Source organism: Micromys minutus, assembly GCF_963924665.1.
Source record: "Micromys minutus genome assembly, chromosome: 13".
NCBI classification, from domain to species: domain Eukaryota; kingdom Metazoa; phylum Chordata; class Mammalia; order Rodentia; family Muridae; genus Micromys; species Micromys minutus.
In genome coordinates this window covers 29,143,606-29,166,283 of record NC_137982.1, presented here as the reverse complement: position 1 = coordinate 29,166,283, position 22,678 = coordinate 29,143,606, and the positions used below count along the sequence as shown (strand labels likewise).

The window sequence follows — 22,678 nt, the reverse complement described above, 5'->3', positions numbered from 1 at the left end:
CACACTTGTAAAAGTCCTCAAATTCCCAAAGCAGTCACAACTTACAGGGTGAGAACCACTTTCTTAAAGTATCAAAAACTCAAAGTTATTTGTACTAAAAAGACAATATATCACTTAATATACCCAAACTTCCTTTTTAATAAATGTTAAATTAAGCACATAGCAATATAATATAAATTAAAAGGCATGATTTATTTTCAGTAAGTGTTTAATTGGTATATAATTTTCTTATATCTCTATACTTGTATTCATGTAAAAACTATTATCAGTTGAGAACAGCTTACATGTGGTCTAAGAATCCTAGATATACTACAGATGCAGTGTGAGTTCAAGTACAAAGAAACCCTGTTTCAAAAAGAAGGAGAGGTAGGAGGAGGAAGAGGGAAAAGAAGGCAATGAAGATGAAGAAGGAGAAAGAGAGGGAGAAGAAAAACTAATATATCGTATAAATTTGCTTCTCAAGTTTTATCCAACTTAGCATAGCAATGCATTTCCTAAAAGCAGTAGAATTGTCCTTTTTACATATATTCCCTTTCTAAAGGACATAATTTAGGTTTAAACTAGGTTTCTAGTACAAGTGTAAGACAGACAAAGCCCTAGCTAAGAAAAGTGAGCTAGACAAGAAATTCTGCCCAAAGCCTGGTAATATTGGCAACTGATAGCTGCTAGAAACCTGCAGTCAATTAAAAACATTGCTACTAGTAGATCTGAAAAGATCCTGTGGAATGCCACAGAACCATTAATTTAGGACCAAAACAACCTGGACCTAATTCATTGGGCATAGGAGAGGAATAGAAGTGTATGGTAGGGAAGAGTGTGGGTCTGGGAGGAGTTGAGGGAAAGGGTGAATATGGTTAGAACTTATTGTACAAAACTGTCAAAGAACTAAATTTTCAAAAGGCTTTAACCTTAGTTGCTCTGTTTGTTTTACTACTATCCCCACTATTGGGTGTCACTGGCTGAAAGATTAGGGAAGAAAAGGGAAAATATAACTTAGAAAAAAAAAAGAAAAAATAAACAAGCATTATTTTACAGAGCATAGAATTGAGGGAAATTACCAGTTTAAGATCAAATCAGGTGTGTTTTCATCAGGGTGTCCAATATGCACCGTAAGTTAGTGGTGACTCTGATAGAGAACTTAATTTTATTTTATACTCTTAAACAAAAATTCTCATCCTCTACAATTCATAGTCCCAATGAAGATCCTCATGGTATTCACATGCCAATAATTTATCATTATACAATTGATACTTTGACCCTTCAAATTTTTTATGACTCTACAGTTTTCTGACCTTGAAAATCACTACATTACAGAACTGAAAATATGGAATTATTTTCCTGCATCTTATTAGGGCTACTGATACTTTTAGAAAACTGCTTGTCTCCTTTAGATATAAAGGGCATTCCATAACCATGACTGTGTTGTGGCAAATCTTTCGCCTTCTGCTTAAGTTATTTGTATGAATAGATCAAGCTGGGAATGAAGAATACAAAGTAGTCTTCAGGACATTGAAAATCCCTGAACATAAGGTGGCCCTAATAAAAAATAGTGACTAGATTACTCTTTGTAAAAAGTAATTATTTTTCCCTTGTTATGGTGTAGGTGTCCCCAGGCAGATAACTTTAGAAAAAGAAAGTAATGCATTATATAGGAAAATGCCCAATTCCTTATCTTTTACGGTCAAAAATCTTAAAGTGTAAAAAATCTTAGAAATTTGGGGAACTTTAGTATTATATTTAAGGGGAACATTAAAAATGACAAAAATATTAGACTATGTACTTCCCTTGTTTTATGATTAGCATTATTAATAAATCTCAACTGATCATATGAGGACAAGACCAAATACTGGAATAAAAAACCCATGATTTGTTAAATGAATATCAAGTGAGACACTTTACTTACATATTGGTTTCATCCCTCCTCTGATAAAATTGTCAGAAATTAGAAACATCTGTTAATTCTTATTAGAGAGAAATTCATGACAGCTGCATGACTCAGCCTAGAATTCGTGCCAAAACATTCCCCTCTGAATATCAGTAGACCACCTGGGTATGCAGCTGCAGAGTGTGGCATCTTTTCCTCTTCTACACATGCCGGAAATATATAAAAAATATCTAGGAAGAAAACATTTGTTCCAGAAAATAATTGCCTTTCTGCTCCTGAAATTCTCCGCAGTGTATCCTCACCAAACTTTAGTTGTCTAATTATGTTGAAGTGAAGTGTCCTTTGTAACTCAAAAGTGGTCTTCCGGTGTAAAAGGTAAAGTGGTCCTCATGTATAACTTTGAAGAAGACAAGTTCTTTGCCCATGTGATGATGAACTTGGAGGCAGGGAGGAACCTGCCATTTCTCTCTAGTATTTTCTCTAAGGATTTGGCTAGCATCTGTTCAGCAAATACACATTAGCCATTGACTTTGTGTCCTGCACTCTGCTGAGCTATGAATGCACTGAAGGAATTAAAACATATGGCCCTGTTTTCAAGCAGCCCACAGGCCAGTTGAATTGTGAATGGTGGAAGCAGGTATATCAAAATCGAGTTTTCTATTTGCATTAGACAGCAGAAGAGCAGAATTTCATGCCTTCAAGGAAGGGGCTTACTGAAGGGGGTATCATCCATGCCAAGCTAACTTCATTCTGGGCCAGGATGCACAATTCATTCACTGTAATCAGCTGCCTTTTTGTGAAGTAAGACATGTATGAAACATAAAATAACCACGTTAGTATTATCTCCAGGGTTCATTATAATATTCACAAACCCTATTGTGAAGTGATGATACGATACTGGTTAAAGGTTTTGCTTAGTAAAATAAATTAGTAGTTGTCAATCTCAATGACAGTGCAGATGAGGACCTAGTTTATAAACAATCAAGAGAAAACTGAGGATGTAGTTTAGTGGCAATGCACTGCCCTAGCATTCACAATGTAATGGTTTCAGTGGGAACTCTCTCTGTCTCTCTGTCTCTCCTCTCTCTCTGTTTCTCTCTGTATGTCTCTCTCTTTCTCTGTGTCTCTCTGTCTCTCTGTGTGTGCATGTGTGTGGACATGTGTGTGTGTGTGAGTCTGTGTGTGTGTGTGTGTGTGTGTGTGTGTGTGTGTGTGTGTGTTAGATAAAGCAGAATTTAATATGTTACTCTGCTTATATTGAAATAATATTGATTCCACCCAGCATGATGCTTAAAGCATATTAAGGATAATTTATGCTTTTCTTTATCAATACTTACAAGATTCCCGTCTTTTGACCTTTAATGTTACTTCCTGTTAAGTATTTTCTAAAGTAGTCATGGTTAGTTAAAAACAAAAATCAAAATCTTTTGCTTCTTATTGGGTCTTATTGTCAGTTCAGTCTCCTTCACATTTCTTGAGATAATGATAGATTGACCAGATCTTGGTCTCATTTAAAAAAAAAAAAAGAATATCTCAAGAAGACTTAGTTTACTTTCACCTTCTTCAGGAAGACCTTTTTTACTCTTCTCTAAAGTTAAAAACTACCCTGCGCTTACAGAACTCAGGCATTAGATTCTAGACATGATCCCGAAAGTGGAGAGTTTGCTATTCAGCATCACCAACTGCTAAACACACAGCTTTTTCTATGATGCTCAAAATGATCAGCTATATAATAAAATGACAGAGACTCACAGTGTTCTGTTAAGAATGTAGTCAAATAATGAATATGTAGCTTTCTTGCCAACAAAATGGATGGCACATATTACTTCATCACCTCCTTAATAACCCTCCAATATTGGAGACATTTATATACTCAACTATCCATTTTATTTCCATACCACTGTGTATGTAAATATTTGGTATCAGTCTATATTTTCTTTTATTCCTTTAGGTAAAAAATTTAGAAAATAAAAAAAAATAATTACTTTGATCACATTTGCCCCTTAAGTTGTTTTGCAGTTTTTTTTCCTGTTTGCTGGTAAATGTATTTTAACAGTTTTTCTTCCACTACATATCTTCAAAATCCAATTACCTTATCTTATTTTCCAGAATCCTGAATCCATCATCCAGAAATGTTCATGAAGCCTTTTATGAGCTTTCATTATTCTTACTTTCTTGCCTCTCTGCAGCAGTTGACACTGTTGACAATAGCCATAACTTTCTAAGCTTTTGTGACATTATATTAGTTCTTCTGTGACAGGTTTGCCTTTGCCTTCACTTTCCCCTCTTTCTCCCACCCCTGAATGTAGGTGCTTCCTAAGGGTGTGCTCCTGTCTCTTTAATTTTCTATTTTCTCTCTTGGCAAAGCTGTCCATTCTCAGAGACTTACTTAATTAGAAATCTGTAAAGCTAGCTTTCAAATCTGTCATCTTGCCTGTACTTTGCCTAAACCCTGCAACACAATCTCTAACTTTATCAAGTACATCGTTAACTTTACATGACCTTAAGGAGTCTACAGTTTCCATGCTCATCACCAAATGTGGTGTCAACATTTTGAGTTCCTGGGGTCTTTCTGCAGAGTTACAGAGATGACCAAGAAAAAGTCACCTTCAGCAAGGCTAATTACTAAGCTGAAACATGTCATCAAAGGATTTGTGCAGTGCATTTTCTAATAGACTCTTTATGAAAGTTTCTCATTTAAATATTTTCAAACATTTGGAAAGATTTCAAAACCTCTTTAATTTTAGATGGCCATTTGAGAAATAGGCCATACAATGGTTTGACCTGTTAAAATATGTAACACAAAAACATAAATACAGAACTTAATTCTTTAACTAAAATAAAGAGAAAGTATAGAGCAAGGATTGAATGTTGTTTAGGTATAAAATGGTGATATAAATGGAAATGTAGAAATAACCACTTATAATGGACAAAGATTTGCTACTAAGGATCACTTTGTTGACACTAAACGTGGGTTAATAATTTCATGATAAAATTTCCTCTCCATTCTAGCATATTTGTAGTGCAAATTAGTGGTTGGCTTGAAAATTAATGAAAACACTTTTAATACCTCTCATCCATCCAATCAGATTTTCATGTGGTGAAGTTGATAATTTTTAAAGGTAATTAAAAATGTGCTAAAATCTACAATCAGTTTTCAGTGATCCTTAATTACTGTTTCATTAGTACTTAAAACTCATTTTTGGAGGTAGATCAAAGCTTCCTCTTAGTATTATCTTATACCTCAGAGTCATTTCTCATATCTAGGATCTGTTATTGCAGAAACTACCGTGGCTTATTTAAACGATTTTCATAATTAGTTTCTTTTTTTAACTACATTTCTGGTTGAATGGAACAACAGTGAAATGATTGGTAGTCAAGTACTTAAGATAGACAACGTTAAGGGTGACAGTATAATCATAGCTTAAGATGTTGCACATCTATCGCAGTAGTTACCATAGAGATTTAAATTTGGCTCTTTAATAACAAGTACATGGGATTGACTTTGAAGGCATTAATTCTGACTAGCAATGGGTTTCCTAGTCAACTGTTTGGGAAAGCAGTAGTGTTGGAACTTGGTCCTAGAAGTCATTGTGGGACCACATACAAAAAATCACCAAGATCAATTTCTTGAGATTATAAGGAATAGTTTCATTACTATGTCTTCCAGCGAAATGCTAGCTCTAAGAAACATGTATATAAACCTTTTGTAATATTTGATTCATTTAATTTCTCAGAGGGGAAACAATATGTGAGACATAAGAACTTTGTCTGTGTCTGGCTCTGTGTCAGTCTCTGTGTGTTTGTCTGTCTGTCTGTCTCTCTCTCTCTCTCTCTGTCTCTCTCTGTGTTTCTCTGTCTCTCTGCTACCCCCCCCCCCCAGTGTGTGTTTTTATGTATGGGTGTATATGTGCAAGTGTGTTCAAGGGAAGCCAAGAAAAGATGTCTGGTGTCATCCTCTATGGATTTTCAACTGTCTTCCTGAAGCAACATTTTCCACTGAACTTCAGACAACACATTTTGGTTAAATATATTCCAAGTGAATTTCCTGACTTTGAGCCCAAGTGCAGGTGTTACTGGCCGTAAGTCACATAGGCTTTTATGTGGGGATCCAAACTCAGACTATTATGCTGTGTTTTCACTCCTTCATATCCACAAAGCTGGATTCTAATATTCTAGTATTCTGTTAGAAAGATGAACAAAATGAAATAATAAACAACAAAGAAGGAACCCACTCATAAAGATCATAATATATTAAAACTGCAGATGCCTATGATCTTCATTTTTCATGTTACAGACAATCCTATTGAACTATTTGAGCCTAAACAAACTTTGAGGAGTCACAGTTTTCTTTCAAATATTTTATTATGAAAATTAAACTCAGGTTGTGAGAATTGCACAAGTATATTTACCCACTGAGCGTTCTCTGTAAGACCTATATTTTATAACTTACAAATTCATCCCTGACTTTATGAAACCACAGCAGTCTCTTCCCTGTATAAGCACAATGTACAATGTAAAGGGACCTAGAGTTGTACCATTTTATAATATTTTCCCTAAACACCCCAAACCAGCTGAAATCAGGAAGCCAAATATATTAAAAGCATTCATGGAGTCTAGTAAGGGTTTAAGTATACACTGTACTAACTGTATACAAAGTGTGGATAGTTGGGCACATGTCTGCTAAATTAGAGGTGACAGAACAGAGACAGGGCATTTTGAAGATTCAAGATAAAAAACAAATTAGTGAGAGAAACACTGGCATATATGCCTGAAGCATGCTGTAATCTTTTTATGGGAATTGGTAAAAGAATATTCTACAGGTTACTGTGCAGAATAAAGTTTTCAAAAACAATAGAACCTCTTAGAACAGGATCTGGAATGTTGGACTGGTTTTTGTATGTCTTATACCTAGAACAATGCTACATAAATAGAAAATATGCTACTCAAGCAACAGTTTTTCTGAGGCAAGGTGCTGTACTTTTAACACTTTCAATTATGTCAGAGATGGAATAATCCTGTACATTTAGCAAGGACAGACCCAGCTTATTTCATGGCTTTCCAAAACATTTTATGTACACTGTGTGCTTTATGTTAAATATCTTTGTGCAAAACCATGCACAATTGATTTCTTCGTATCATGTTGGTTTAGGCTCAAATATCCTTTTTTTTTTTTCTAAACAGACATTTACTTTATTTTTTATTTTTTTACTTTTTTATTTTTTAAACTTTATTTTCAAAAACAAAGATAAAAGAAAAAAATAAACATTTTTGCAAAAATGTATACAAATACATTTTTGTCAGTGCTTGGCTCTTTTTTTTTTTTTTCTTTTTTTTTTAAGGTTTCATACTCTGCATTAAGGTCTTACTAGTTACAATGAGCAAAAAGTACATGTAAAACAGGATGTAACCCGGAATTAGTCAAAGTTTTATTGGTGTGGAAGGATTTAGCATAATGGTTTTTTGTTGTAGTTGTTGTTGTTGTTGTTGTTGTTTTGTTTTCTTTTTTTCTTGAACTTCACACAGTCTGTGAGTTGTTTCTGGGGCAGTCCGAGCCTCTGCGGTTAGCATCCCACTATCAGTGACTGCGTATTATGTCTGTTCTTTTGTGACTCACTCAAGATGATATTCTCTAGATGCAACCATTTTCTCAAGAATTTGGTTAAGTCATTGTTTCTGATAGCTGAGTAGTACTCCCTTGTATAAATGTACCACAATTTTTGTATCCATTCATCTACTGAAGGACATCTGGGTTCTTTCCAGCTTCTGGATATTATAAATAAAGCTGCTATGAACATTGTGGTGCATGTATCTTTGTTGTATATTGGAGTATCTCTGGGGTATATGCTGGATCTTCAGGTAGTACTATGTCCAAATTTCTGAGGAATCACCAGACTGATTTCCAGAGTGGTTGTATCAGTTTACAACCCCACCAACAGTGGAGAAGTGTTCCTCTTTCTCCACAACCTCCCGAGCTTCTGTTGTCATCTGAGTTTTGGATCTTGGCCAATCTGACTGGTGTGAGGTGAAATCTCAGGGTTGTTTAGATTTGCATTTCCCTGATGGCTAAGGATGTCGAGCACTTCCTCAGATATTTCTCAGCCATTCGATATTCCTAAATTGAGAATGTTTTGATTAGCTCTGTATCCCATTTTTTAATAGGGTTATTTGATTTTCTGGTGTCTAGCTTTTTGAGTTTCTTGTATACCTTAGATATTAGGCCTCTATCTGATGTGGAGTTGGTAAAGATCTTTTCCCATTCTGTTGGCTGCTGTTTTGTTTTCTTGACAATGTCCTTAGCCTTACAGAAACTTTGCAATCTCATTAAGTCCCATTTGTTAATCTTTGACCTTAGAGCTTGAACAATTGGTGTTTTGTTCAGAAAATATTCTCCTGTGCCTATGTGTTCTAAGGTTTTCCCTACTTTCTCATCTAATAGTTTGAGTGTATCTGGTTTAATGTGGAGATATTTGATCCACTTACACTTGAGCTTTGTACAAGGAGATAAGAAAGGGTCTATTTTCATTTTTTTGCATGCTGATTGTCAGTTGAACCAGCACCATTTGTTGAATAGGCTGTCCTTTTTCTATTGAATGTTTACGGCTCCTTTGTCAAAATCAGGTGACCATATATGTGAGGGCTCATTTCTGGATCTTCTATTCTATTCCATTTAATCACGTTCTTATTTCTGTACCAGTACCATGCAGTTTTCAACACAATTGCCTTGTAATATACCTGAGGTCAGGGATAGTGATTCCCGCAGATGTTCACTTTTTGTTGAGGATGGATTTCGCTATCAAATATCCTTTTACCCAGATGTCCTTCAGAAGACGAATGGATACAAAAATTGTGGTACATATACACAATGGAATACTACTCAGCCACCAGAAACAATGACTTAACCAAATTCTTAAGAAAATGGCTGCATCTAGAGAAGATCATCCTGAGTGAGATAACCCAGTCACAAAAGAACAGACATAATATGCAGTCACTGATAGTGGGATGCTAACCCCAGAGGCTTGCACTCCCCCAGAAACAACTCACAGACTGTATGAAGTCCAAAAAATAAAGAAAACAAAAAATATACATATATTCACAAAACAAGAAGACTTTGACTATTTCCATGTTGCGTTTTGTTTTACATGTACTTTACGCTTATTGTAACTAGTAGGTTTTCAATGCATACTGTCAAGCCCTTGAAAAAAATCAAGTACTGACTAAAAAATATATTCACATGGTTTTATGTAAAATTTATTTTAATGTTTGAAAAAACAGTACTGACAAAAATGTATAATTTTAAGCCAAAAATGTTTAAAATCTGTGCATTTATCTTTGTTTTGCAAAATAAAGTCGTTAAAAAAAATCAAGTATTGACAAAAATGTATTCATATACTGTTATGCAAAAATGCCTTTAAAATCTATACATTTATCTTCGGTTTTTAAAATAAAGTTGTTCAATTTAAAAATAGAAAATAAAATGTGGAAAAGCTGAAAAAAAAAAAGTTGACTAGGATACTATGAATAATGAAATTTTTCATCCCTCAACATCATGTTTGCTACAACCTTTATTTAACTTTATTTTTTTTAATTGGACACATCTTTTTATTTAAATTAACGAGTGGTTATTTAGAATGCACTCATTTATTGTCTGCCTGTTATCTTTCAGTAGCATAAGCTTCATGAGGAAATGTGTGTACATTTTTTGAACATATGAAGCTATTTTTTAGATCAAGTGTAAGATACCTAACTTAAATGATTTGTAAACAACATTTTAATTTAACTGCAAGTATATCAACAACAAAATTATACAAACACATATATGTTGAACAACCACAATGGGGGAGGAAGGGAGGGACCTGGAGGAAAAGGTGTCAGGGTTGAGTTGGAAATGTGATCTGGTATTGGATGGAGGAATAGGACTGGGACCTGAGGACCAGGAGAAAAGATGGGAACAGGCAACTTTGGGAGGTAGGAGGTTGGGAAGATCCTTGTAGGTTAGAGACACTGAGTAATCAAGGGGAGGGACCCTGGATAAAATATCCTATAGTGGGAAAAGAGAACTAACTTGTAGAGCACATCTCCAGCAGAAAGATAAGGAATCAAGTGAGGATTGGAGTTGCCATCCCACAGTCACAACTCTGACTCATAATTGCTCCTATCTTAGAAAACTACAGGGCTGGAAATGGAGAAGAGCCTGAGGAAAAGAAGGTCCAGAGAGAGGCCCAAAGGAGGATTCAAGGGGGAGGCCCCAAGGCCTGATACTATTACTGATGCTGTGGACCTATCATGACTGCCCTTCAAAGACCCAACAAGCCGCTGAAAGAGTTAGATGCAGATATTTATAACCAGCCAGTCAACAAAAATTACTGACCACTGTGGTTGAATTAGGGGATACCTGGAAGAAGCTGAGGAGGAGGGTGACCCTGAAAGAGGACCAGCAGTCTCTATTAACCTGGACACCCATGATCTTTCAGAAACTGGATCATGAACCCAGTTGAATACACAAGCTGATATGATGCCCCCAAAACATATACAGCCAAGGACTTCCAGGTCTGAGTTCTGTCAGAGAAGATGCACATAACCCTCACAGACTGGATGTCCCAGAGACTTTTGAGCTGAAAGTAGTAGGGACATCTTTGTGGTCACAGGGGACATGCAAGAGGCAAGGAAGGGGTGGGGGATGTACAACAGATGGAGCATGAACCAGGAGTGGAATAAAATCTGGACTGTAAAATAATAATAGTAATAATGATAATAATAATAATAATAATAATAATAATAATAATAATAATAACAACAACAACAACAAACCTTTTTATGTAGTGTTTCCTTGAATTTTTCACTTTTATATGAGAAAAACTAAAGGTTAATATCTAAGATAAATAGTTCTAAGCTCATTAGACATATTTAAATAGAAATAATCATTCCATAACAGAATGTTTCAGGTAAAATAAATATAAATCAGCAGAATAATATCTCACTTTTTTCATATCCTATATTTCTATTAAACACTTTTTATATACTATATTTTAATCATGCTTTCACCTCCCTCAACTTTTTTCTAATCCATCTTTCTTCCCTAACTACAGAATTTAGTACGCTTTCTTTCTTTTTTTATCTATCTTTCTTTCTTTCTTTCTTTCTTTCTTTCTTTCTTTCTTTCTTTCTTTCTTTCTTTCTTTCTCTGTCTCTGTTTCCCAAAAGAAACACAAACAAAAGTCAACCAAGCTCAGGAAAAAAAAAAAAAAAAGATCAATACAAACAAAAGACCAATAAGACAAATAATGTCAAAACAAAGCAAAAAATGATAAACAAAATATCGAGTTTTTTTTTTTTCCCAAAAACTTTTGGCCCTGCTGCTTAATTCCATTTTGTTTGATTGAACATATTTAATGAGAGGCTATACAAAATTTGTTGGGAAGATAATACACCAAATTTTTTTCTACGGGTAATTTTATGCAGATTAAGCAATCACACAGCAGGAGGGAGGAAGGGACCTAGGAGGGAAGGGGGACAGAGAATGGGAGGGGGAACATGGTCTGTTATTCTGTGGAAGAAAAGGGCTGAAGCCCTGAGGGCCAGCAGAAAGAATGATCTTAGGAAGTAGAAGGTTGGGAGGACTCTTCAGAATTTACCAGACACCTGGGAGTTGAGAGACTCTCAGAACTCAAAAGGAAGGATCCTAGATGAAATCGCCTACAGCCTGGAGAGGGAACTTGTAGAGCTCACCTCCAGCAGAAAGACAGGGCATCCAGTGAGAATAGGGGTGCTATCCACAGTCAAAACTCTGACCCATAATTGTCCCTGTCTGAAAAAACAAAAACAAAAACAAAAAACCTGCAGGACTGGAAATGGAGAAGAGACTGAGGAAAAGAAGATCTAGTGACAGACCCAAATTGGGATCCAGCTCAACAGAAAGCCCCTAGGCCTGACACTATTACTGAGGATATGGAGCCCTCACAAAAATGGACCTATCATGACTGCCCTCCAAAAGACCAACAAGCAGCTGAAAGAGTTAGATGCACATGTTTGCACCCAGCCAATCAATAGAAACTACTGACCACTCTGGCTCAATTAGGGAAAAGCTGGAAGAAGCTGAGGAGGTCCACCAAGATCTCTCAGACACTGAATCATGAACCTGGATGTATAAATGAGCTGATATGAGGCCCCCAACACATGTACTGTTCTGCCAGGTTTGAGTTCAGTCAGAGAAGATGCACAGAACCCTAAAGATACTGGAGGCCCCAGGAAGTTTAGTGGAGTAGGGTGGGAACATCCTCATGGAAACAAGAAGGGGGGAAGGGAGGAAGTATGGGATGTGGAACAGTCAGATGGTGGACAAGAAGAGGAATAAAATTTGTTGCATAAAAGAGAAAGAGAGGAGAAGGGAGGGGGAAAGAGGGGAGAGGAAATAGGGAATGGGGAGACAGAGGAGAGCATGGAGGTGAAAGAAGAGAGGGGAGAGGGGAGAGGGGAGGGGGAAGACAGGAGAGAGGGAGAGGGGAGAGAGGGAGAGGGAAGGGAAGGGACAGGGGACAGGGGAGCGGGGAGCAGGAAGAGAAAGGGGAAAGGGGAGAGGGGAAAGAGGAAATGGGAGAGAGGGAGAGAGAAGAGGGAAGAGAGGAGAAGGGACAGGAGAAGGGAGAGGGAAGAGAATGGAGAAAAGGGAGAGGGGAAAGGGGAAAGGGGAGAGAGAGGAGAGAGGAGAGAGAGACAATTATAAAAATGACAGACTCTGGGTTCAATAAACTAATGGAAAGGAAAAGGTGATGAAAATTATCAGAATCACACATAAACAGGGAAACAGTACAACAGATTCCAAATAATAAGAATAATATAAGGGCATAAATATATACCATTAACTTGAAGCTCTAAAACAAATGGATATTTCTAGATTCATCTAACCAACTGGAATCAAATCGTTCAGAGGAGATAAAATAGCACACTTCATTCTAATCAAACAATCAACTGACACTGAAGACACCACAATCCTAGCTATATGCTCAATAAACCCTGATGCACTCAGTATCACAAACAGATTACTATAGGACTTAAAGACACATTTAAATTCCTATTCAGTATAAGGATATAATTGTAATATTTTACTTTCTCATTGGCAGTTTAAAATGAAGACATAAATATTTTTAAAAGCCCGTAGACTTAAAATCAAGCCTGGCCCTGGTGAGGTAACAGCACAATTATATCAGACTTTCAAAGAAGATATATAGAAATACTTTTTAATTTATTCAAAATAAAATTAACAGAGGGGATACTTTCAATTTACTTTTGAAGACAGTGTCATTTTAATTCATAAACCAGGTTAAAAAAACACAAAAAGGTAAACATCCCTGATAAACATACATACAAAAATCCTCACTAATACTAGCAAACAAAATAGTACATATATAAAAATATTATTCAAGAGGATGGAGTATTTTACTCCACAAATATAGTGGCATGCTGACTTAAAAAATAATACAGTAATATAAATGAACTTAAAGTCAAATATTCACATGTTTACCATGTTTACTCAGTAGATTCGGAACAGGACTTTGAGAAAATACACCATACTTTCACAATAATAATCCAGAGACACTAGATTTTAAAGGATCATACCTCAATTAAATAAAAATTACATATGACGTTTCCACAGCCAATACAATCCTATGCAAAAAAAAGCATAAAGCAACCCCATTAAATTCAGTAATAAGGCTGGCCTATCCACTTACCATTGTAGTGAGCATTCTAGAATTTTGACTTCTTTAAAAATACAAAAATATTATAAGAACATGCTCTTGTTTCATCCCATTTGTTGGGATGTGGGGAGGATTTGGACTGTCTAGAGAAATCTGACTATGATTTGACTTGTACTCATACAGAAGGGTGATTTTGCCAGCTGCAAGTAGTTTCTGTGACTGTGTGACATTTGGAATGTTGGAAACTTTTCAGAGGATATAATGTTAGAGCCACAGTGCAGGGTGGTTGTTGGTCATTGCTCATTTAGAGAGTTTGTGTATGATTTAAATTTCTGGTGAAATATATTGAAGACATTACAAAATAGAACGGCTTCCTGTGTAAGGGATTGGTAGAGTTGTAGTGAGAGAAATGACCAGGATACCAAAAGCAATTGACAGGTTCAATGGAATCTCAATCATACCCTCATATTATTCTCCAAGGAAAATAAAACACATTCTCAATTAACACAAATCACAAAAGAATATACATAGCCAAAAGTGATAATAAGCAAAAAGAAGAGCCATGGAAAGTGTACCATAGAAAACTTCTAGCTCTTACATGGAGCTCTAGTAATAGAAAAAGGACAGTGTGGCTAAGAAAAGGACAAAGATATCAGTTGAATGGGATAGAACACCTAAGCACAAATGTATGTCATTATGGCCACCTTATTTTTACAGCTATACTTTTGATAGAGGGTTGCTCTCAAGGATGTAAAACGACCTCACCAACAGAGTAAAGAAAACAGTTCATTTCATAAATAGCCTATAGGCAAATACAGAGTGCTTAAAATAAGAAACAAAATGAATACGAAATATCTTAGTCTTTATAATCTTCAGCAACATGCAAAATAACTTTTTTTTCAGATTTTGTCTTACTCTAGTCAGATTATTGTAGGCTATGGAATCAAGTAACAAATACTGACAATTATGGACAAAACTCTTGGTCAGATTGGAAACATGCTGTGGCAACTCTTGAAATCAGTGCAGATGAATCTCAAAGGGTAGGGAAGGAGAAAGAAAGGGATGGAGGAAGAAGCAGACCAAAACCAAACATCATCATCATCAACAACAACAACAACAACAACAACACAATTGAACTAAAATCGATCAACCATATGTATTGCTAGGCCCTTCCTCAGCATAAGCCCAATGAACTCAATAACCTACTCAACAGATACTTGATCTGTTATGTTTGTTGAGAGCTTATTCATAAGTCCTAGAAAATAAAGACAAAATTTCTTTCAAATGATGAAGGAATAATGAAAATATGATACATATATGTAATGGATTCTAATTAAGCTGTAAAAAGGGGGGGTTGGAAGCATGACAAAACCAGATAATAAATGATTCCCTAAGTGAGAGAATCTACAATTGAAAGAAAAAAATCCTGCATGTTCTTTCCCTATATAACATTCATGCAAGTTACAGAATAGATTAAAAATATATAAAAGAATTATTTTACATTTTTTGATTTCATTTGACACATTTAGTCCTCCAAGTTCTGAAAGTTTAAGGTATTATAAATTTAAAGGCAATGTAAGCAATGAGGACTTGTCAATAACATTCTAAAGTTTTATTAGTGTCTACTCTACTTGGCCATTGCCTTTGTTTTATCCATGAAAAGATCATGAATCATATAATTATAACATCATATCTCAAAATAATATATTATTTTTTCATGAGAAATATTAAGATCATGTTCTTCTCTTCTTCTAACTCCTTCCAAGTCCAACCACTCACTTTCTCTTAAAAAACCAAACAATAAAACAAACAAAAAATTTGAACAGAAATAGATAAAACACACACACACACACACACACACATACACACACACCTCATAAAACACAAAATCATCAGAATATTGTTAAAACAACTAAATTAATTATATGATATTTATAAGAAATATTTCTTATTTATTGTCATTAAAATTATAGAAGTTAAAGTCCCTGGGGTTTTAATCCATGGTTTAAATGCAAATTCCCTCATCTTAAATATGGAGAAATGTTTAAATTATGGGTCAACCTAAAGGGGTAGTATAGAAATCAGAAACCATAGATACAAGGCCAGACATGGTAGTTTTCATACCAGCAATTAGAAGATGGTTATTGTAAGTTTAACTAGATTGGGCTATCAGTGACACAGCCCCATAGGAAGAACAACAATATCAACTAACCAGAACCCCCAGAGCTCCCAGAGACTAAACAAACCACCAAGCAAAGAGTACACGTGGAGTGACTCATGTCTCCAGCTGCACATGTAGCAGAGGATGGCCTCATCAGGCATCAGTGAGAGGAGAGGCCCTTGACCCTGTGAAGGCCTAAAACCACAGTGTAAGGGAATGGCAGGGGGAGGAGATGAGAAGGAGTGGGTGGGTATGGGAACACTCTCATAGAGGCAGAGGAAGGGGAAGGGATAGACAGATTCCAGTGGAGAAACCAGGAAAAAGGATAAAATTTAAAAGATAAGTAAAAAAATTCAAAAAAAAAAGAGAGAAATATTAATTATAACGAAGTTGATTAAATAGCTAATGACAAATACATTCACTCTGAACCTAATCTTTTTTGCTATTATACCAAATATGTTGGGAATACTTAATAGGAATTTTAATGCTGTCGTTGTAATCTACATAAGATTTTTGAAAATAGGAATGAATTTCAATAGTGTATTAAAATATGAAAATTTAATTTCACATTATAAATATCTACATAGACTTTTTTTCTTAAGCCATATCAGTCTTTCAGTTCAAAATAATCTCCTAAAAGAAAATAATGTAAGATACCAGTTTCTCATTAGTGCCAAGCTATGGTAAACAGTTTTGTTATAAGACTTTGACCGTAAGCAGAGATAATGAATTTTACTGAAAAGAATGTCTTTCTCATGATGTCTATTCAGTCCCTAATTGATAGATTTAGGCATTGTTTCTGTTCTGTACACTTATGCTGATAAACTGTTATAATAACCACATATGTTTAAATGTTTTAGTCTATCATCAGTGGCAGAATCATTGTCTTGACAGAGTAGGAAATGAACCATATAATCAAGTACCTAGATAAGAAGGAAAAACCACCCTAGTTTCCTTCCATATCGCTTCCCAGACTCATCATGAGTTAATTCAACATATCCAAGCCAAGCACCCTACTGTTCAAAACATGTCCAAGTCTCTGTATTTCCCATTATTGCAAGATTGTTGCTGTAATAAACAAATACAAATAGCCCCCCTAAATTAAAAAGTATAGATCTAATCTAAGATCACATAACTCTAATTGCAATATTGTTGTAAATTCTTATTTTTTCAGTAAAATGTTTAAATGCTGTCTGTGTATCTCATCTAAAAAGTAGATATTATATATTAATGCACATAAAATGAAAAATATTAGATTATTAAAAAAATTCCTCATCAACAACTGAATATTTGCTGACAATGACATGCTGATATATTGTGGGTTTGTTTCCTGGCTTTCACTTTTTCCATTGTCTTTTTTTTATGTGACAGTCGTAATTACTATAACTACAAATGCATTTTGAACTCATAATTTTTAGTTTACCACAGTGACTTCAACCATTCTGGAACACATGTTTTCACATGTGTTTTAGAAGGAGCTAGTTGAATTCTAAGAAGAAATGTACCCCAGAGTCTACTTAGTCCTAATGAATGGCATGAGAAAGTGCCTTTAGTTAAATCATTGGTTTCTCCTGATAAAAACTTGCAATCTTATTACTATCTGATACTCACTGTGTTATATTTTTCATGCAATAATATATATTTTAATCTGATAGATTTAGGCCCTACCTGAAATTACAAACAACTACTGCATACTTTAACAGTATTTTATAAATTCTATGAGATATTTTTGATAATCTACAAAGACAATCCTAGGATGTTCCCCTTTCAAGGTGTTTTGATTTGATTTTTATAACAATGTTGCACTACAAATGCTTCACTATAAATTTAAGTAGAATTAGGTAAGAACGCCAACTACACCTTTTCCTCATCCCCTTGTGCAAGATAGAAATCTATCTATGTTAGTCAGTTTTCCTGGTCAAACCTAGAGTTTAAAGACATGACTAGTTTTAACAGATAGCTTGTTCTGTTGCACATTTATCCTTACTTGTCATGGTTAGAATGGGTAGGCTGCCATGCCCAAATGGCATTTGTGTATGTTTATTGGGATCTTGCCCCCCTGCTTGCTAAAATAAAGATTTAATCGAGAAATGTCCCCAACTCCTACATTACATTTTTATTGGTAGATTTTCTATTTAATCTCTGTCAATTTTAACCACACCTCCCCCCCGACAGTGGCCCTGTTATCAACTTTTTAGTAGCTCAATTATTCAAAGAATTTCTTTGTCATACCTAAAATTAAGAGAACATTCTGCCTTTTGTTAAAACTCTTCTAAAATCCACTCATTTGATTAATTCATTTTTTCTTTATATGTTGATTAACATGGAGCGTTGCATTGATTTTTAAACATTAAGCCAATATTACATTTCTGTGATTAATTCTACTTTAGATGTTATATTTATCATATGCGAGATTAACTTAAAATCTTTTAAGACTATTTTTAAATAAATGCTGACAGGGGACACTGATTTGTAATGTAATATTGTAGTGGCTTAGTTTATCAGAAAAAAAAATGTTGGTTTTATGAAGTCAGTAAGAAGATATTATCTCCTTTTTAAATTTTTTGAAAATATGTGTTCTGAAATGTATATATTCCTACCGAACCCTTTGCAAATTTGGCAGCAGTGTTATCTGGCTAAGTGTTCCTGCCTGAAAAATATGCCCTGAGGTTCATATATTTCTTTACCAGATGTGAGGCTAAAATGCTGACATCCTATATGCTCTGACAATGTCTTTTAAGGAAAAACTCCATTTAATAAAGTTTCCTAGAGTAGTATATAAGGTGCACTGTCCATATCTTTCCTACACATCTTTAATATAATTCAAAATTCATCACCATATATACTTTCCCATTCCCAGCATTGGTAATGTTTGTTATATTTCTGTTTTTCAGAAGTTCAGAAAGAAATTGAAATATTTTACTGATTTTCCTAAGGAAGGAGTTTTGTGTTCACCACATTTCTTTAAAATTTTTCTTCTTCTATAATTAATATACCTTTGCTTTTTTCTTCATTATTTCTTCTTGTGTGGGGAATTTGGGAGACATTTTATATATGTTTTGGATATTCAGGTATTGAAGGGATTTTTTATGAAATTCCCTTAGGGCCATATTTTAAGGATGAAGATATTATTAAATGATACTCAAGAATGTCATGGTTTGCTTAAATCTGAAAACTTTATTACCATATTATATGGGATAACGTCTATGGTACATTTCATATGAGAAATAGTGCAATAAAAATTGTTTTCATAATTAATTTTATCTGTCTTTCTAATACAAAAATTAATGCTCTGTCTTTTCTATTCAAGACACTGACAAACTAAAACTTTACAGATATGCTAACTTAGCCCAACGTATTCCCATTGATAGTAGAATAGATGGGATTTCGACACAGGCTGCTTAACTACCAATACAAACTTCTATGCATTATTTTATTGTGGCTTGAAGAAATGTGTTTCCAGTTTTTCTTTCTTAACAAAATCATGTCAATTAATTCTGATTCAATTGATGGCAGCCTATGTTCTTCATCACATGTACAAAATGATATAGATATTTAAGAACTATTTTCATTCTGTCAGGACCACTACTCCACATATAGTTTTCATGATATGCAAGAAATTTTAGTCGCAATGTATGTTGGGTGACGTGCTTAAAAGATTATCATTTAAAAACAGATGACATTGTTAGAGTTATTAAGAATTTTCATTTCATCATTTTTCTTCTCTCAATCTTCCTCCAATAAAATCTACAAATCTACAACCTGTAAAATACCAACCACTTAATACCTCCAATAAACCAACAGATCACTCTCCTCATTACTTTTGTAATTATTTCCTTAAACACTAATGACTAATGTATTAATACAATTTCTTGATCTTGGGTATCATCAATCACCTTTATTAAAATGTAAAAACCATAAGCCTATCTAGTTTGTGTAACAGTATTACATACTCACAATGCATTGAACTCAATAAATGCTGATTAGATTAATTAATTTATGTTTTGATATTATTCCTGGGATTTGTGTTATATCAATGATATGCACAATTTAAAGAGAGGAAAGATTTGAAGTCATGTTGTGCAGAGGCATAAGGTTCTCCCTGTAGCTACTTTTGCTGCTTCTGGATACATATTTTCTACCACAGAAAAAGAGAACCATCAAAGAAAGGTAATGTCACAAATGAAGCAACCATGTCAAGAATATGGAAAGAGAATGTATTTGTGTGGTAGTTCCATCTCTCTTCAGTAGTAACAACTCTTTAGTCCACTAAAGTGCACAGGAATCACTAAGGATGTAGTAACAGGATACATAACAGCAAGGCTTGTATTTGCTGTCATTCTCCAGACCTCTGCTTATTCCCAGAGCTGCCCATTACCTTCATTTTGCATTTCAGACATCTGCACAACCCTTTCATACATGTGTAACTTTGCCACACTTCTTCATCTTCCCCATCAGCCATGAATTACTAGTTATATAGTACTGTTAACCATATCATGAAGTCTCCTTTTAATGTAAGTGACCTGATCAAGACAAGGGAAGATACTGCCAGATAATCAAGATTAATATGGAAAAAATGCAAGAGAATACTTTTAAGAGCATATATATATATATATACACACACTCATGCATACACACATACATACACACATACATACATACATACATACATACATACATATGGTAAGCACTTGTTGATTATTCTCTTTCCACAACCACAGGACATGCTCAGGGAATTTCAGGGAGTAAAACCTTTGAGACTTTGATTATTTCCTCAAAGAATGAAAGCAAATTGCTTTCTTGTTCATTAATATTTTTCTTTGTTTAAATTTCTTAATTTGTTTTGACTTAAGGGGTCTAGATTTCTTATTTCTGTCATCTTTTTGGTCTATGTTAAGAGGATTAAATTTCCTAATGACTTCAAAATGTCTGCAAAGCATATTATGCAGACTAGATAGCAGGAAGACAATTCTAAACTTTTGTTGACAAGGTATGCACAGTATATATATATATATATATATATATATATATATATATATATATATATATATATATAATGAAAAGATCTATTTATGGTCATCACAGTCATTTTGTTTACAGACAAATGTAACACAAAACCATTCTTCTACTGCATTAGCAAAATCCTATACAACTTCAGACAAACCAAATTTCACACTAGAAAATTAATTAGTCCAATAATTTAATATTTTTTTAAATCTTTAGAGGAAAAAAAGATTTACATTTTTATTTTATTTTATATTGATATATATACATATATATACATATATATACATATATATACATATATATGTATTTATGTATGTATGTATGTATGTATGTATGTATGTATGTATGTATGTTTGTATCACATGTGCCAATCCTGAACAGGTCACAAGAGGATGACAGATTCCTAGAACTAACATTATAGATGACTGTGAAGCCCCATATAGGTACTGGAATTAAGCTAGGATCCTCCTGTAGAATCTACAAGAAGAGCACTTGCTTTTAACCACTGCCTAATTTTTTCTAGTCCCTCATATTTTAATAAGCTCTTACCAGACATCACACACATTTGCTGTTACCAGAAAACAAACTTTCAATGTGATGTGCAAAATTAGTTTTTAGATGCTTACATAAATGTGTCCAGGCTAACTGGTCTTATTTTAAATGATACTCTTTTAACGGTTTTGTATTAAATTGTCTTAAAGTATAATGAGTCTTTAAAGTAATTCATTTTACAATGATATGAATGATTGAATGTAACATTCTTGAAGCCTTTTTCATTTACTAAAATAAATACACATTTGGGAACCTGTATTAACAATTTTGCCTATAAAAATACTCACTAAGCTTAGTTCTGAATTTTCATTTATTTAGAATTTCATTAAAATCCAAAACAAAAACAACCATGTATATGGATGCAAAAACAGTCATGCCCCTAGCTGGATTATCAGAATTCTTTGACTACAGTCAAACTTAAAGTTCGTTAAGAAGAAACTCATGCAGCTCATGTAATTCAGGTCATATAAACACTTCTACATTTCAAATAAAAAAACACAAGATTGATTTATATCAAAAGCTTCAAATAGAAAATAAGGCTACTCTCATTCAACAATGAAATACCTTAATATATTATGACAAAAAAAGATTTATAAATGTAAAATTCCAAATTTAACAGAAAAATTTGCAAGCAGTAGTACGGAAATAGAGATTTAAAACAAACATATATTGACCAAATAAGCAATAAATAAATCACTTAGAAAACTGGACAGTAAATCATTGTGTGTAATAGATACATTCTACCATATACTATGTTCAGAGTTGAAAAATAAAGAAAAATACAATTACCCTAAAAGACATTTCAAGATTCTCTCCACCCCAGATATCCATTCCTGCATCGTAAGTTCCTATCTCTTCAAAGTAGTTTCTGTCAATAGAAAATAGGCCACCAGCCATAGTAGGGGTCCTAGTTGAAAACAAAACAAAAAGAAAAGAAAATATTTTGAAAACAGTGTGTGGAGTTTAGTGATACCGCAGCAAATATTTTTGACATCTTAAATATTAGAATATTCCTCAAAAATTCAAGCTGGAAACAAAATGTCAAGGTGCAAAAGCATTTCAATTTTAAAAATAGCATTTATATTTCACACATTGTACAAAATTAGATTAAATTACTTTGTTTTATTACAGGTTATAAAATAGAAACATTAGAGAAACACTGCCCAGTTAAATCTGGAGCATCTACTTTCCCCAAGGCAAAGCAAAGAAAGGGTTCTTCTTTTTTACACTATCCTTAAAGAGATTACCTGGTCTTAAAAATACCATTTGTGATCTTGGCCCTAGAATTACCAATCATTTTAAAGTCAACTCCAGGAAAATGAGAATACACTTTATCTATAAAAAATATCAATCTTAATACAGAAGAATAAACTGCTA

The 22,678-nt window shown here is 34.1% G+C and overlaps 1 protein-coding gene across 1 annotated transcript in view; it reads right to left on the bottom strand.

The window, feature by feature from the left end:
• The window catches only part of GALNT13 (polypeptide N-acetylgalactosaminyltransferase 13), a gene marked incomplete at both ends in the record, with an annotated part of 487,973 nt that overhangs the window by 198,405 nt on the left and 266,890 nt on the right, over positions 1–22,678 (bottom strand). Inside the window, one exon of the mRNA XM_080927236.1 lies at positions 22,091–22,208. Coding sequence (XP_080783362.1) covers positions 22,091–22,208 — 118 coding nt within the window. The remainder of the gene's footprint in view (positions 1–22,090; positions 22,209–22,678) is intronic.